This window comes from Balaenoptera physalus (assembly GCF_965194825.1).
Source record: "Balaenoptera physalus genome assembly, chromosome: 2".
NCBI classification, from domain to species: domain Eukaryota; kingdom Metazoa; phylum Chordata; class Mammalia; order Artiodactyla; family Balaenopteridae; genus Balaenoptera; species Balaenoptera physalus.
In genome coordinates, this window is record NC_138883.1 from 91,311,585 (window position 1) to 91,329,092 (window position 17,508).

General features: G+C 35.7%; 1 protein-coding gene across 2 annotated transcripts in view; it reads left to right on the top strand.

Moving 5' to 3' along the window:
* SECISBP2L (SECIS binding protein 2 like) overlaps positions 1 to 17,508 on the top strand; it is a 60,774-nt gene that overhangs the window by 11,463 nt on the left and 31,803 nt on the right. The window contains exons 4-11 of one of the 2 annotated variants that reach the window (XM_082452997.1): positions 191 to 326; positions 4,992 to 5,221; positions 5,516 to 5,540; positions 5,877 to 5,992; positions 11,368 to 11,502; positions 13,283 to 13,363; positions 13,907 to 14,074; positions 14,220 to 14,361. In XM_082452997.1, coding sequence (XP_082309123.1) covers positions 191 to 326; positions 4,992 to 5,221; positions 5,516 to 5,540; positions 5,877 to 5,992; positions 11,368 to 11,502; positions 13,283 to 13,363; positions 13,907 to 14,074; positions 14,220 to 14,361 — 1,033 coding nt within the window. The remainder of the gene's footprint in view (positions 1 to 190; positions 327 to 4,991; positions 5,222 to 5,515; positions 5,541 to 5,876; positions 5,993 to 11,367; positions 11,503 to 13,282; positions 13,364 to 13,906; positions 14,075 to 14,219; positions 14,362 to 17,508) is intronic. The other variant, XM_082452998.1, reaches the window with a different exon arrangement.

The following is a 17,508-nucleotide window of genomic DNA, read 5'->3' on the forward strand; positions in this document are numbered from 1 at the left end:
TTTACCCTATTATCATTGGCTGCAGATAATTTCATGAAATCCTAACACAGTAACCCTGTTTCCTCATGGGTTGGGAGTCACTAATTTGTAACCTACATTTAAGTATCTATTATAAAGGATGTGTATTTTATAATGTTTAGTACATTGAATAAGATCTTAATTTTTTTTTTTTTTTTTTTACTTCAATCAGCAACAGCTTTTACAACAGCACATAAAAAGCAAAAGGCCACTGGTGAAAAATGTAGCTACTCAGAAAGAGACAAATGCAGCAGGTCCTGATAACCGATCAAAAATTGTGCTACTGGTAGACGCTTCACAGCAGACTGGTAAGGCAAGATTTCTTACATATATACATTATAGGTTTTTTAAAAAATTTATTTTTTTGAGGGAATTTCCTGGCCGTGCAGTGGTTAGGGTTCCACGCTTCCACTGCAGGGGCCACGGGTTTGATCCCTGGTTGGGGAATCCCGCATGCTACATGGCAAGGCCAAAAAAAAAAAATTTTATTTTATTGAAGTGTAGTTGATTTACAATGTTGTGTTAATTTCTGCTGTACAGCAAAGTGATTCAGTTATATATACATATACATCCTTTTTTGTTTTCTTTTCCATTATGGTTTATCACAGGATACTGAATATAGTTTCCTGTGCTGTACAGTAGGACCTTGTTGTTTATCCATTCTATATATAATAGCTTGCATCTGCTAATCCCAAACTCCCAATCCATCCCTCCTGCATCCCTCTTTCCCCTTGGCAACCACAAGTCTGTTCTCTATGTCTGTATACATCACTGATTTTCATCTGTTGTCATGCATTGACTTTATAATTGTGGACTCTACCACTTTTTTTTTTTTGTATTTCGGCCATGCTGCAAAGCAAGCAGGATGGTTCCCCCACCAGGGATCGAACCCGGGCCTCCACAGTGAAAGCTCCAAATCCTAACCAGTAGGCCACCGGGGAACTCCATGGACTCTACCACTTTTTAGGATTCTAGGCTTTCATCCGTTTATCCTGCCACTTTGTGAAATTCTCTAGGAAGGATAAAACAGTCCATGTCCTTAATATTCTTTCAACTTGCATGCTGGCTTATGTACAATTTTGGGCAGGATTTGATGTTTCCTTATCCCCTTATAGTAGTGGAGCAGTTCAGAAATCAGAGATGGAATTTTGCAGACATTGTAGAAATTTGAGGGAGTCATTTTGGTAGAAATCAGAATTGTATGTGTTTTATAACTAGATTAAAATCCTTTTTAAAACATCCTAACAGCCTATAATATCTTTATAGAAGAAGTTACCAAGTTTTCTGCACCATATTTTAGTGTAGATCTGAACCAGATGTATGAGTGATACCTATATCTTCCAATAAGTAAAAATTTTGGACTAGTGATATCATTTTGTCAAAAGTTTTTTAGAGGACTCTATAAGCATTAAATTACAAAACTTTATCCTGGTAGTAGATAAGAATTAATAAATAGTCTTAAAATATTCTTGCTATTTTCCAGTTCATACTGTGAAATTTCATTTTGTGTCTCTGGTCTCAGCCTAATAGCTATAGAGTAGATGGCCGTCTTCTACTCAACACCCATTGTGATTAAAGAAATCCTTATTAATGATCCAAGGCTAGGAATTAGATCTGTTCAAAGGCATATTTGCTTTTTACCCCCTATAGTTTTCACAAAAATGCTGTCTGGCTTAAAATGAATTAGGTGGCACATACATTCTTTCATTTGGACTGTACCTTTTCTGTTGGACATCTATTCAGTTTCCTTTTACAATTGTTTAGGTCTGTTAGGAGCAAAAAGGGATTTGGGAATCAGTTAAAAAACAATCTTGCTGATAGTGCAGTCATTGTGTGATTTGTAGGGCATAAAGCGATGAGATTAACAGACTGACAGATGGTTGGAGTGGCTATGGAAAAGAGTCACAAGGTAATATATGACAAAATTTTCTATGTTTTGGTTGTTCCTAGACATAGTGACCCATTTCTACATGCTTTGAACCCTGGAACTGCTTTAAAAATTTATCCTAACGTCTTTGGTTTGCTCATTAAGTGTCCACAAAGACAGCCTTCTGAAGCACAAGAATTAGAAAGTGAAAAGATGAAGATATAATTTGAGTGGAAGATTATACCTTCTATCAGTATTCTTATTCTTTAGTTTGTTTTTAAGTTATCAGGATTAATTGGTATCAACTGTAGGTAGAATGAAAATTTTAAAGGAATTTGTAACAAATTTTTACTCTTGAACACAAGCTCGTATTTAAGAGTTTAGTAACATGGCTAGATATAAAATAATATGCAAAAGTTAGTTGCATTTCAGTGTGCTGCCAACAAACAAAATTTAAGATATTATTTACAGTAGCAACAAAAATACAGTTTCTGGCATAAACCTGACAAAAGATAATAAGACATTGATGCAGAATACTGTAACTTTATTTTAGGACATTTAAAAAAATAAATAGCATGCTCATTCAGGACAATTTGATGTTGCAAATGGCATTTTCCCCGAAGTTAGTCTATAGATTCAATGCAGTTCTATTCAAAATTCCTATGGTGGGCTTCCCTGCTGGTGCAGTGGTTAGGAATCCACCTGCCAATGCAGGGGACATGGGTTCGAGCCCTGGTCTGGGAAGTTCCCACATGCCGCGGAGCAGCTAAGCCCGTGTGCCACAACTACTGATCCTGTGCTCTAGAGCCCGCGAGCCGCAACTTCTGAGCCCTCACACCGCAACTACTGAAGCCCGCATGCCTAGAGCCCATGCTCCGCAATGAGAGAGGCCACCGCTGTGAGAAGCCTGTGCGCTACAACGAAGAGTAGCCCCTGCTCACCACAACTAGAGAAAGCCTGCACACAGCAACAAAGACCCAACACAGCCAAAAATAAAATAAATAAATTTATTAAAAAAAAAATTCCAATGGGGATGTTTTTGGAACTTGACAAACTAATTCTAAAATAAAGGAGCACTGGCCAAGACATCCCTGGAAAATAACTTTTCCTCTAGATATCAAGACCTATTAAGCCATTTTATTTTTTATAGGCTTATACAAAAATATAGTATATAAAATTCAGTATGTGAAAATCAAACAGAACAGAGAGCCCAGAAACAGACTCATACGTGTGGAAACACATATAAGGAAAATGACAAAGATAGCATCACAGACCCCTAACATATACATCATGCAAATCTATTCCAGATGGATTAAGGGCTTAAATGGGAAAACCACATGTAGTAGAAAATATAGGCAGATATCTTTATGATTGCACAGAGAGAACTATTCCTAAAATTAAGAATTTCTGTTTATCAAGCGTGAGTGTAAGAACAAGGCACAAATCTTGGAAAAGATTTTTACCATGCATGTAACTGACAAAGGATTAGTGTGAGGACATATAAAGAATTCATAGGAATCAATAAGAAAATGATCCCACCTTGTGCTCAGGGCCCCTGGAATGCAGTGCTGCCAAGGGGCTGAAACAGTTTGGCAGAACTATAGGAATATTTGGACCCAGTTGTCCTACTCAGGTGAATGTATCCAAATGGAATCTCCCCCTAGAAAGAAAAGGAACTGTTTGATTAAAGGTGTGTGCACTGCAGCAGCAGCAAAAAAAAAACACTGAAAACTTCTCAATGTCCAGTAACGGGCAACAAGTCAAAAGAAGTCTCCAGGACATCCACTCAGTGGAATAATATGGGGCCTTTGTATATTATAATTAATGAAGAACATATACATAATATTAAACAGTGCAACTCAAAAATTGTATTGATTCTGTATAAAAATTATATATGGAAAAAATTGTGTATGTGGAAAAAGGAACATTTATGATAGGTTAGGAGATTGTAAGAGGTTTTTTAATGTCTTGTAATTACAATTTGTGAAATACAAAAATGAGAAACAGGCAACTTAGTAGAAAAATAGGCAGAAGTCAAACAATCCAAAAGTAAATTTAACAAGTATTTTACAGAAAGGAAAACGTGAGTGGCTAAAACCATGAGAAAAGATTCTCAATCTCGTTATTAAGCAGAAAAATGCAAATTAAAACCCACAATGAGCCATCTTTTTATACCCAACTATTGGCAAAAATTATAGCCTAGAGGACAGTGTCAAGTATTTGGTGAATATGTGCATCAGTGGGGATATTTATATCCTGCTGTTAGAGTGTAAACTGTTCTAACCACCTTTGAAAATGATTTGGCATTACCAAGCAAAGTTGAATATTATGTGTATCTCCTAAGGCCTAGCAGTAATTATCTTAGAGAAACTTCACATGCACACATACACACTTATATGTCTATATAAGAATGTTTACAGCAGTATTGTTGTTAATAGCAAAACCCCCAAACAACCCAGGTGTCCCATCAGTGGTACAAAGGATAAATGCATTTTGGTATATTCATACACAGACATTCTAGATTCCAGTGACCTTAATGAATTACAGCCACATGCATCAGAATCTCAAAACCAATCACTGTTTAGGGGAGGGGGTAGCAGCAGGGGGAAGCAAGTCACAGAAGAATATGGACAGTATGATTTCATTTTAATAAAGCTAAAACTGCAAAAGTACATGATATATGTTTTTGGAATACAAAAATCCTTGGTAAATCTAGTTTAAAAAGTGAAGGAATGGTGAACACAGTTCAGAATAGTGGTGACCTTTGAGGGAGAAAGAGAATGCAGTGGTGGAGGAGGCATGCAGTGGACTTCAAAGGATTGGTGATGTTCTCTTTCTAAAATGGGTAATGGTGGTTTGTTTTAATTATTCTGTGATATTAATTATACAAATATTTTAGTTATACAAATATTCTCTTTTCATACTAAATACATTTTATAAACCAACTTCTCAGGAACAGCTTACCTTTTGATGATCTTTTCAAAAGTTTTCACCTGTTTTCTCTATTTACAAAGTTAGGTATCTTTGTTTTCTTACAATTTTAATGATAACAAGAATTGATCAACTTGTCCTCAAAAAGAGTTGTCACACTTTCCTTGCCTTACAGATTTCCCATCAGACATCGCTAACAAATCTCTCTCAGAGAGCTCTGCCACGATGGTCTGGAAGGCCAAAGGCAGGAGGAGAAGAGCATCCCACCCTACTGCTGAATCCTCTAGTGAGCAGGGGGCTAGTGAAGCTGACATTGACAGTGATAGTGGCTACTGCAGTCCCAAACACAGCAACAACCAACCTGCAGCTGGGGCTCTGAGAAATCCTGATTCTAGCACCATCAGTGTATGTGGCATTACTTTGATTTCCTCATCAGTCATCTGTGTCAGTATTATCTTTGTGTCCTCTGCTAAAGCTGAAGTATCTATTTTCATGAACAATTCCTATAATAATAGGATGGTTAAAAATGTATTTTGTATGTTTTATTATTAATATAAGAATACTCATTTATGGAGAAGTATTTTTTCTAAGATTATAATAAGCATGCTTCACACTAGATGGAATTATGAAATGTTTTGCAAGGTATATGGTGTTTACTCTTAAGCGGAAAATAATTGTCTTTTTTGTTTCTATTTTTAGCATGTGGAATCATCTATATGTGCAGGTACTTACTTTCTGCATAGTGTTTTTGCTATATTTCTTTGTCCATGTCACAGCTTTGTTTTTAAGCATGAAGCTTGCTGATGCTGCAAAAAAATTGGAAATCTTCCAAGGAAATTCAAGTTAATTTGAAAGTATAGTTTTGTTGATGGAATTGAGAAAATTCCGGCTAGAGGTATCCTGTAAGATGACAACTTGTATTACTAAGAACTGGAATACCACTTAAAGTTTATGGAAAATTTTTCAGTATTACATTTATAGTGACTGAGTTTCAGTACGTGAAGTTAGGGGGCCCTTTAGATTTTGACATCTTTATATTTTAAAATCTCATTTATTACAGGTGGTGTAAATTGGTCCAATGTAACTTGCCAGGCAACTCAGAAAAAACCTTGGATGGAAAAAAATCAGACATTTTCTAGAGGTGGAAGGCAGGCTGAACAAAGAAATAATTCACAGGTAATTTGGATTAGGTTGGAGACATTTGAGTAGTGTGAGATATGGTATAGTGGTTTTGAAGGGCAGTGTCCTTAATTTTTGGCGATACATATTGTGTTGTTTAAAATAACATGATATCTGTAACTTTTAAATGGCTTAGCCAATAAAATTATTATTTAAATAATGAAACAAAATGGCAAGATGTTGAATGTAGGTGGGATGTATATTGTACCATTTTCTACTTTTCTATATTTAAGAAATATATTTGTATATTTTATAATTTTAAAGAAGAATACTCTCCAGTCCTGCTTCATCTTCTGTGACTGTTTCTTATCCATATAAAAAAAATTAAAGCATTTTAATACCTTAAATGTTGATTCTTTGAACTTCAGGACTGCAGCCTTGTCCACGTGTCTTTAGTTGACTATAAACACCACAAGCCATACTCGGTGCTTGTTGCGGTACCATAGTGATGGCTGCCTCTGCCATAATGGGGCCAGACGGGGCAGCTTCCTGGTCTTGGGGAGCAAGATCTAGCTGCGGTACAGCAGAGCAAGTTATATACTGCCACGAACTTCCAATAATTGTCTTCCTGCGTTGGTTGGTTGTGAAATCAGGGAGGTGTTGATTGGTCAGTGTTTTTCCTTTTTAATTTTTAGAGACAGTTCCTGGATTCCTTAAATCTAGTTAAGGAATTAAAGTTACCATATGAATAGATCTGGATGAACTGAAGTAAGAGTAAGTTACTAATGGATTGAATAAACCAAATACTTGCCGGTGTGCCTTTGCTTCCCTGAAATGAAGTACTTCAGACGTACCCTAATGTTAATTAGGCTGTAGGGAAAACAAGTAGAATAATGCCCTCTTCCCTATGGTTATTGCAAAAATGAGTCATTGTTGTTTGTGGCAGGCTTGTGAGGTAGTCTAGCTTTATTTGATTAAAAACAAAAGAGCTAAAACAAGAACTGTTCGTATAGATTAGATAAACAAAATCTACGGAATGTTTGGTTAAGGACTGAAATTTTATGTTGAAATCATAACTGCTAGACCTGCCAAGTTTGCAGTCTCATTACTGGTACTTTTGATATCAGTAGCCCACTAGAGAGGAAATAATACTGATACAGAAAAACATTTTATCTCTGCCTCAAAACTGATGCGGAATGGTGAAAAACACAAAACTTTCAATTTTAGAAACGCATAAACGTTTATTTTGTCTCCCTTCATTCCAAAGAACTGGAGCCAGATGTTGAACAATGTGTGTGTTTTCTTTTCTACTTCTGAGGCTTTGTTATACTTTTCTTAAGTGTGTAGCTTGATTTTTGATATGCAGAATCTTTTTTTTCTTTTAAGTCAAAATATTTTTCCCCTTTGCAATTTCTGATTGTTTTTAGGCTTAAAAAGTCTTCTGGAAATCTAGTAAATATTCACTTGTATTTTCTGCTTCTTTTTTACAGGGTAATGTTTTCAAAACTTTTTTATCTGAGGTTTTTTTTTTTGATGCATGGTACAACATAATGAGGTCGATTTTCACAGTAGTTAACCAGTTGTCTTAACATTGTAATCCATTATTTTTTCCGATTTGTGCTGCCCTTTTAGTCATTTGCTAATTTCTTATGTCTTGGGTCCTGTTTCTGGGCTTTTTTGTTCCATTTATCAGATTTTTGCACCTGTACCATGCTGTTTTAACTACTGTACAATGCAGTGATTTTTAATGTTTTTACCAGTGTTTTAACATTTGAAACAGCATATTTTTTCTATACTGTGATGTAGCCTTAATTGTAAATGAAGGACAGAATGTAAAAACTTAAGTTTTTAAAAATGGCTTTATTTTGTGAATAGGTTGAAAAATAAAATATATGAAAAAGGTTATACAATGAACAATCTCATTTTTACCCTGTCTCCACTTGTCTTCTTATCTTCCCTATATCTGTGTATTTTCCCAGAGTTTTTTTTTTTTTTTAACAACTCCTAATGTTGTATGGATATATCCTTGTTAATTTCTGAAGTCCTGTCATTGGACACTTGAATTATTTGTAAACTATTGCTGTTAATAGACGTGCTGCAGTACTAATTAGACAACTGTGTGTATAGCAGTAGACTAAATTCCTAGGGAAGGTATTGCTGAGTGAAAAGATAAAGTCATTTCTGTTATTTGGTAAATAACACCAGATTGTACCACTTTACATTCTCAACAATAATGTGGAGAGTGCTTATTTCCAAGTAGCCTCAGTAATCATGTGTTTTCAAGATTTTGGATTTGTGCCAGTGAGGGAGAAATAGTGTATTAAAGTAGTTGAGTATCTTTCCATATGTTTAAGGGCCGTTTGTACTTTTCTGTGAACTTGTCATATTCTTTGACGATTTTTTGTATCTTGATCTATTTCTCTGATTTTGTACATTAAAAAATTTTTTTTAATTTAGAAATTTTTATTTTTATTTTTCTTGGGCCGTGTGCCTTGCGGGAGCCTCGTTCCCCGACCAGGGGTTGAACACAAGCCCCCTGCAGTGGAAGTGCGGAGTCCTAACCACTGGGCCGCCAGAGAATTCCCTGTTTTTGTACATTTTTAAATCAATTTGATCAAGCTCTTAGCAAATTTTTTTAATTTCTGGGAGCCGGTAGTCTGTAATATGAGTTGCAAATATTTTGCTAGATTTTCATTTTTATTTTTGACTTTGCTTATTATTATTGCCATATACAAGTTTGTTTTAAATAGCATTAAGAAGTTTATTTTTATAAAGGAATTTGCCTGTTTTCCTCCAATGTGTTTATGCTTTTGTGTTTTTTTACATTTAAATCTTTATTCCGTTTAGAGTTTGTCTTGGTGGATGTTGCGAGATATGGGTCCTATTTTGTATTTTTCAAGTGGCTACCTAAATCTCCCAGCACCATCTCTTGACAAGTCCATTACTTCACCTATTTGAGATAACCACCTTTATCACATGTTAAATTTCCATATATATTGATATTTGTTTCTAGATTTTCTGTTTTGTTCCATTGGTTTTTAAACTAATCTATCAACTTAGGGAGAATGGATTGCCTTATGATATGGCATCTTTCTAGAAAAAAAAAGTCTTCCTATTTTTTCTTTTTTCTTTAATTTTTTGGCCGTGCCATGCGGCCTGCAGGATCTTAGTTCCCTGACCAGGGATTGAACCCAGGCCCCTTGCATTGGAAGCTAGGAGTCTTAACCACTGGACCACCAGGGAAGTCCCCTGTCTTCTTATTTTTGAGTTACCTTTTTGTGTTCTTCAGAAGTATTGTATAATTTTCTGAAAATAAATTTGTACATATCCCTCATTTGTCAATTCCTAGTATTTTTCTTTTTTGTTATGTAAGTGGAATATAAACACCTGAATCTTTAGATACTGATTTTGTGCTAGTCATTTAAGAATCTTAGTATGTAGTTGTAGCTATAGTTTCTGCTTTGTTCTGTATGCCCACTTTCTAGCAACAAAACTCTTTTTTCTTAGAAGAATTTTTTTAAAAAGGGGGGGTTATTAGTTCATTCCAGGAGGTAATTGAAATACTTGCATATTTGGTCCTCATGAACTTTGTTGGGACCATTAGTTTGGGGGTTTTAACTTAATCCTGGAACTTTATGTCTCCAAGTACAAGAATCAAGTTGCATTTATTTTTTTAAAAGATTGTTTTTATGTTTGTAACAACATTAATGCATATATACTAAGTCTGGTTTACAACAGGGCTTACATTTTGATATAATTGTAATGCTGTTTGGAGGGCAGGTTTACATTTATTTGTTTGTGATAGTGACTGTACAAAGAAATGAAGAGTTGTACTTAAGAATTATTCTCTTGCTTCTGTTCATCCCAATATTGGGGCTTGATTATTAGTTTTCATTTCAGTGTTAATAATTTATGTGAATTCAGTTGTTTCTTTAGTACCTAGACATTGTAAATTGCACTTGTTTTAGCATCCTTGTATGAGCTGCTTTTCATGAGCCAATTTAAAAAATATTTTATTATGAAAATTTTTAAACAGACCTTAACGTTGAAGTAATTTTATAGAGACCATTCATATAGCTACTAGCTTGATGCTATTGAAGATTTTACAGAAATTTGCTTCATCACATATGTATTCCTCTGTCTATCTCTCTATCCATGTTCATGAGTTTATTTTAAAATGAGGTAAATATTTAAAACCAAGGAACTGTTGGGTACCTGGCAAATTATCAAGTTTCCTAACAGATGCTAATAGGTTATAGGAAGTAGCCCCATTGTGCATATTCTAAGGAAGATTACATTTACTATATGACTATCCTATGGCCTATAGTTCTGCCATACAGCCTACTTCCCAAGAGAGTATTAAAATTGTTTCTTAAAAAAAAAAAAATCTGTTTCTTATCAGCAAGTCTGGTATATTGTTAGAATTCTTGGGTAACTGGTAAAGAAGATCATACTTTTCACATCTTCTCTAGGTGTCCTGGTTCAGAGGCATTTCATCTAAGTTGCATTAGGTACTTAAGAGAGGGAACTTGATTGTCTTAAGATTCTTAAAGTGCTTAATGTGTTTTTTTCTTGCTTTTATGACAGTTGAACATTTTGCAAATGGGTCAATAGGATAATAATAATTTATGTGATTGGCAGTTTTATTCTTTTAAATCTGTTTTCTTATAAACAAGATTTAAAATTTTTAATATTTCCTAGGAACTAAAAAACAATAAAACTACAGATATTAAAAGACCTACGATAGTTTTATAGAAAGGTAATACTCAGTTTCTCCGAATGGTAATAACATCTTGCAAAACTGTAGTGCAGTATCACAACCCTGATACTGACATCAATATAGTCGATTGAAAACAGATCCATTACTGCAAGGATCCCTCATGTTGCCCTTTTATAGCCAAACTTCCTTCCCTTCCCCACCAGCCTCTCCTTAACCCCTAGAATCCACTAATCTGTTCCCCCTTTTTATGGTTTTGTCATTTCAAGAATGTTGTATAAATGAACTCATACAGTCTTTTTAGGATTGGCTTTTTTCACTTGCATCGTTTTTTGGAGATTCATACAGATTATTGGGTATATCAGTAGTTTGTTCCTTTTCGTGACTGACTGCTGTTTTATAGGATGCATATACCACAGTGAGTTTACTCTCCCAATGAAGGACATCTGGGTTGTTTCCAGTTTTTGGAATTACAGATAAAGTTGATATAAACGTTCATGCACAAGCGAAAAAAGTAACATGCACTAATTATCACATTTTTGTATTTTCATTATAATGACCTTATTTGTCAAAAGTTGTAACCTTTTGTAATAAGTTATGCACTTTATGAAAATTCATTGTGCTGTATACTTTGGGGTACATTTCTGTATGTTATACTTCAATAAAACATTTTACTTAAAAGTAATATATTTTCCCCCCTCTGGGGTTTCTTTAGGTTGGATTCAGATGCCGAGGACATAGTACTTCCTCAGAAAGAAGACAGAATTTGCAAAAGAGACAAGATAATAAGCAGTTAAACCCCAGTCAATGTCATAGAGGCGACCCAAATTCCGAGTCTTTATATTTTGAGGTATTTTTTCAAACTGTGTATTGTTATAGCAAATGTTGCCATTAAGAAATTAATTTTTCTTACATTATGATAAGTACTTTTTATGTCTTAACATGTGACTGCAAGTAGATTGTAAGTTACTTAGATGTATTTGTCTTGTCATTTTTGTCTTGGTTATATATAGTTAGTCTAACATTAACTTTATTAATGTTTATTTTTATAAGTTTTTGTCATGAGTATTCATTTTGAGGTAACATATGGAGGTAGAACTTAATTTTATGTGGACTTCACCTAGTTTGAAACTTTCTCCCTAACTTTCATTATCTTTGTTGAATCTGTTTGTTAAGTTTTTCAAATTTGAATAGTTCAATCTAGTTAATTTGTGCTGCTAGCCAGGGGAGTCTTGAAGAAGGAAGATAAAAGGCTATTTTACTTTCTCTAATAGGCAGACAGTTTATACTCTAACTGCAATGTTTCTATTATTTATTCATCTAACTGGTGCTCATTGGAGGGCTGTTGTATGTTTAAAGTTAGGTGCTCTGCATGATACATTAAGGTGAATAAGCACACTACCCTTAGGGAGGTTGCTGTGTCATAGAGGAATGTAGACATGTACACACCTGATACTTCTCGGGTGTGGTTGAAGTTGAAAGGAGAAATAAGTACCTCTGGGTTTGAGGCAGGATAGGGATAACATTTGGAATAAGTTTTAAAGAATGAGTAGAATTTGATTGTGTCAAGATGGTGAACAACATCCCAGGTAACTCATTTTTGTTATGTAGTTTCTATAAAATGAGTTAATAGATGGAGTTTAAATATGCTTGAGGCCAGAGGCTTCAGATGAATAATATGTTAGATAAGCTTAGTAATTGACCTAAAGGACTTGAGGGTACAGCTCAAGTAGTGTATCAAGAACAGTACATGCGGGCTTCCCTGGTGGCGCAGTGGTTGAGAATCTGCCTGCTAATGCAGGGGACACGGGTTCGAGCCCTGGTCTGGGAAGATCCCACATGCCGCGGAGCAACTAGGCCCGTGAGCCACAACTACTGAGCCTGCGCGTCTGGAGCCTGTGCTCCGCAACAAGAGAGGCCACGATAGTGAGAGGCCTGCGCACCGCGATGAAGAGTGGCCCCCGCTTGCCGCAGCTAGAGAAAGCCCTCGCACAGAAACGAAGACCCAACACAGCCAAATAAATAAATAAATAAATAATAATTAAAAAAAAAAAAAAAAAACAGTACATGTGGCAGATTTTTTATTTGCACTTAATCATATGATTGGTTCCATACTTATATTTAGTTAAAAATAATAGATATAAATTTCGGTGTAAAGGAGGATATTGGTTAAGAAATTACTTTGAATAGGGAATTTATTTTTATTAACTTCTAATTTTATTGACTGGTGTATGTAGTAATGGGACAGGGAATATATTAATGAAATTCATATTAAGCCATTTGTTTAAAATCTTTTCAAAATTATGTGAAATGTGATAAAATCCTTTTTGAATTTCTTTTTATTTACTTACCCACCTTAAGATAGAATTATTAATAAAAATGGAATAGTAGATGCAGAAATCCAAAGGATGGACACGTGTGGATGTATCCCCATCCTTGAATAATTAAATTAGCTATGTTTTAGCATGTGAGAAATGAGATTTCCTTTTTAAGACTGACTTTAAATAGTTTAATATTGAGTTAAAAAATTACTTCCCTATCATTTCATTACTCTTAAGCATTATAAATGTTGTTCTTAAGAGTTTATTGCTTTGAGCTCTGTTTTTACTTAAAATGTGGAACTATTTCAGGATGAAGATGGATTTCGAGAACTAAATGAGAATGGAAGTGCTAAAGATGAGAATATTCAACAGAAACTTTCTTCAAAAGTAGTAAGTGACTCTTTTAAAAAAGATAAGCAAAATATTTGAACATCTTTGGAGCTATGGCAATGTTGAAAAGAAATATTACAGCTAAGTATAAAGACTTGTAGGGCAGCATGGTATAGAAGAAGCACTGTATTTAGTACTGATCTTTAGTATTTCTTTTCAGCATAGCCAGAACAGAGACACTGTCCTTTGAAATCCATAGTTCCATTACAGACAAGGAAATACCATTAATTAAATGACATCATAAAACATACAGTCCATGCTAAAATTTCCCCAGTTGTTGCAAAACTTTACCTTGGAGTTATTTTGTTTTCAGTCCAGGATCCAGACAATTATCACCTATTGCATTTTGCTGTTTTGTCTCTATTATTTTCCAGTCTCCCGGTCTAGAATGATCCCACCATCTCACTCTGTTCTTTATGTAATTGAATCTTTTGAAGAGTCTAGACCAGTTATACTGTAGAACATCTCACATTCTAGATTGTCTTTCCTTACGATTAGACTTTTATGGAATCACTAACAAATGTTTTTCTCTGGTTATCACAGTTGGATGATTTACCTGAGAACTCACCAATCAATATAGTTCAGACACCAATTCCCATTACAACCTCAGTTCCTAAACGTGCAAAAAGTCAAAAGAAGAAAGCTTTAGCAGCAGCCCTTGCCACAGCTCAAGAATATTCAGAAATAAGTATGGAGCAAAAAAAACTACAGGTATGTATTCATTTTTATGAACAAATATGATAGTTTATTTGGTAGGTTTTGGGGGATGGATGGAAGAGTGACAAATATAATTATCTTAAATTGTCACATTTTCATACTAAAATGAAAAATAAATGTTTTCATGTTTACCTTGCAGGAAGCTTTATCAAAGGCAGCTGGGAAAAAGAATAAAACACCTGTACAACTAGATTTGGGGGACATGCTAGCAGCTCTGGAAAAACAACAACAAGCCATGAAAGCGCGGCAAATTACTAATACCAGACCGCTGTCATATACAGGTGATATCATTAATCCTCGCCATTTGCTATTTGGCTTCGCTAATGTATTTTGGAAATTGTTACTCTAAATTATATATACCTACAAACATCCGGAGTCTGGTTACTCAGCAGCTTCTCTCCTGCCACCCTCGCAGCCCTCATCAAACTACAGTGTAGTAGCCTCCTAACTATTACCTACCTTTTATTCCCCCTAACCCCCAGTCTATCTTAAAAGGAGCACTCTTTTTCAAATATAAGTTCAAAATCCTCTAGTAGCTCGTCATCTCACTTGGAGCAAAGCCAGGGTCCTAAGTCATATCTTAGCTGATCCTGTTACCTTTTTGCCCTCATCAGCATTCTCCCCTGGCACTCACTGCTCTAGCCACGTTAGAACAGCCCCCTTGCTGTTCCACAGACACATCCAACATGCTCCAAGCTCAGTGTCCTTGTGCTTGCTCTTTCCTTTACCTGGAACTCTTTTCCCTCAGGCATCAGTATAGTTTGTTCCATCAGGTCCTCCAGGTCTCTGTTCAAATGTCGGTTGGTATATGTTATGAACCAACCAAATTTTTCTCTTCTTCAAAGGTATCAATAAGAATCACAAGTAATTTGGCTCTATAACTGTTAAATTATCCAATTTAAAACCAAATGGGAAACATAGGCGTTTTAATCAAATTTTGTGTGTATGTGTGAGAGAGAGAGAGAGAAAGGGAGACAGGGAGGGACAGAGAGGGAGAGAAGTGGGGGGAGGGAGGGCGAGGAGGGGAGGGAGGGAGAGAGAAAATGAGCTGGCTTTCTGCTGAAACAGTAATTTATATTTTAACAAACCTCGTCAGAGTTAGAGCTCAACACCTTTGACATGCTCCCTCATTTCTTTTCATAGTCTTTGTTTTTAGAGGATGAGGAATAAGATAAAGGAAAGGGAAAGGCACCAACAAAAAGCACTGATGTTGAGAGGAAGAATGGAATTTTCTCTTTCCTCTGCTCCGATGTAAAGTGTCTACTGTTTTTAAACAAAAATATAAGTAACAGTTTATAACTTTAATCATGTGTGCAAAATGTTTAAACCTATAGCTAGTTACCATCTGGTATGAACGTTAGCTTTGATTAACTGTTAGTAAAAATAATATCGAGTGCATACTAAGCTTTAGAGTTGCATGCTGTTGAGATGAGGAAAGTGGCAGTAACATCTCAGTAAGAGTAAAGGACTCTAGGGAGTGGAACTGAGAGTTAGCAGTGTTCCAGAGGCAGTGTGGTCTAGTGGCTGCATGCAGGGGCTTTGGAGTTGCGCTGCGTCTTGAATCCTGTTCTTCCATGTTTTTCCTTGGCGAGTTATTTAATATTCCTGTGCTTCAGTTTCCTTACATTAAAATGGAGATAATACAGTACCTGCTTCTGGATTGTTTTGAGGATTGAATGAGATGATACATGTAAAATGCTTAGAAGAGCGTCTGGGTTACATTCACTCAATAAAGGTTAGCCAGTTATTTTGGGAAAGAGATTGTTAGCCTGTGATAACTTCAAGTGGCTTATTATTACAACTTTGATTTGTTTAGCACATTAATGTATACAGATGTAAGTATCTACGTGCAAAGTGTGGTGTCAAGAACTGTGGAATTACAGATATGATTAAGATATACCTGTGGTCAAGGAGTTTATAATCTAGTCTGAGAGAAAGACGTACCCACATAACTAATAAAAAGCAGTGCCTTAGGAAAGATACCAGCAAAGTTTTAAGAACTTATAGAAGAAAGAGTGATTTATGTCAACAGGGATGTATGTTACAAATGCCTTCATATATGATAGCATTTGGACTGGGCTTTAAAGGGGGAGTAAGATTCTTGACAGATAGAAGTGAGATTAACCTCTAATCTATCACCAATGTTTAAATTGGGAAGTGCTGATTACAAAGAAATCAGCTTTCTTGGGAAGTCCAAAAGAGGGACGGGACTATGGCAGAGATGTAAGAGGACTTTAAGGAATTAATAGGGTTTTTTAATTGATGGAATGTGGAAACAGGTCAAAGATGACTCCAAACTCTCTGACTTGGAGGACTGTGGTGGGGGTTAGGTATATGATGATACCAAACAGGTTAAGGATCACGGAAGAAGAATTTTCTCGGGAAGAACAGACTCTGGCCCTGTTGTATTTGAAATGCTAGTTAGGGAGATCCTGGTGGTTCCTATTTAATGCAGAGTTAGGTATGTGCAGTTCAGGTTAGAGGTCAGTGAATTTCAAATAGAGATGATTGTTGTAGCTGTGGAAATATATAAGATTGTCAGGGGAAAGAAAAATTAGGAAAAAGATGTTCAGGGATAAAGCCTTGTAGAATGCTCAGAGTTAAAAGACAGAAGGAAGAAGAACCAGAAAAACAGGTTTGAGAAAGAGTGAGAAAAATAGAACGTAATGTCACAAAAGGTGAGGATAGAATTTTGAGGAAGAGGATGTGGTCTTTGGTAACAAATGCTGAAAAAAACTAGAATAGAGCAAAGAATCAGAGTTAGATTTGGCAGTTGCAAGGTTTTATTTGATCTTGGCAATAGCAGTTTCAAGAGAGTGGGTAGGGCAGAGGCCAGATTATAATGATTTGGGAGGTAATGAGGAAGGAAAGGGGAATGATGGTTTCTTAGAAGCCAGTCAAGGGAGAGGTTTTGTTAGTTTGCCTGTTTTTTCTTCCTTCTATATAGAGGAGATTTTGAACTTCTTTTGGGGAGTTAGGGAAAAGAGTCAGGGGTCAAGTCAAGGAGGAACTTGAAAGATGCAAGGGGAAAGTAATAGAGCAAAATCCTTGGAATTAATCCTGAGATGGGATTATGAGAAGAGGTGGTTGGTAAGCCTTCGGTGGGAGTAAGGATGCCTGCTGCCTCCTCTCAGGTGGCTTAGAAGTTTATATTGGAAAGCATCTTCTCAAGGAAGTAGCAGGAAAGCTTTTCTGCTAGAGTGAGAGAATTGAGATTAGAGGCTAGGTCTGCTGAAGGATGGGTGGTATCCAAGGGAGAATGAGGGTAACGATCAATCAGGCATAAAAGAATTGCTGAATAGTACTGAGAGTGCAGCTGAGAGGGGAATATCATTCTTTAATGACAGGCTGAAATGAGGAGAGGAGTGATAGACTACTTATCTTATGTAAGGGTCAGTTTTAGATTCATTAGGAATAAGGAGAGGTGC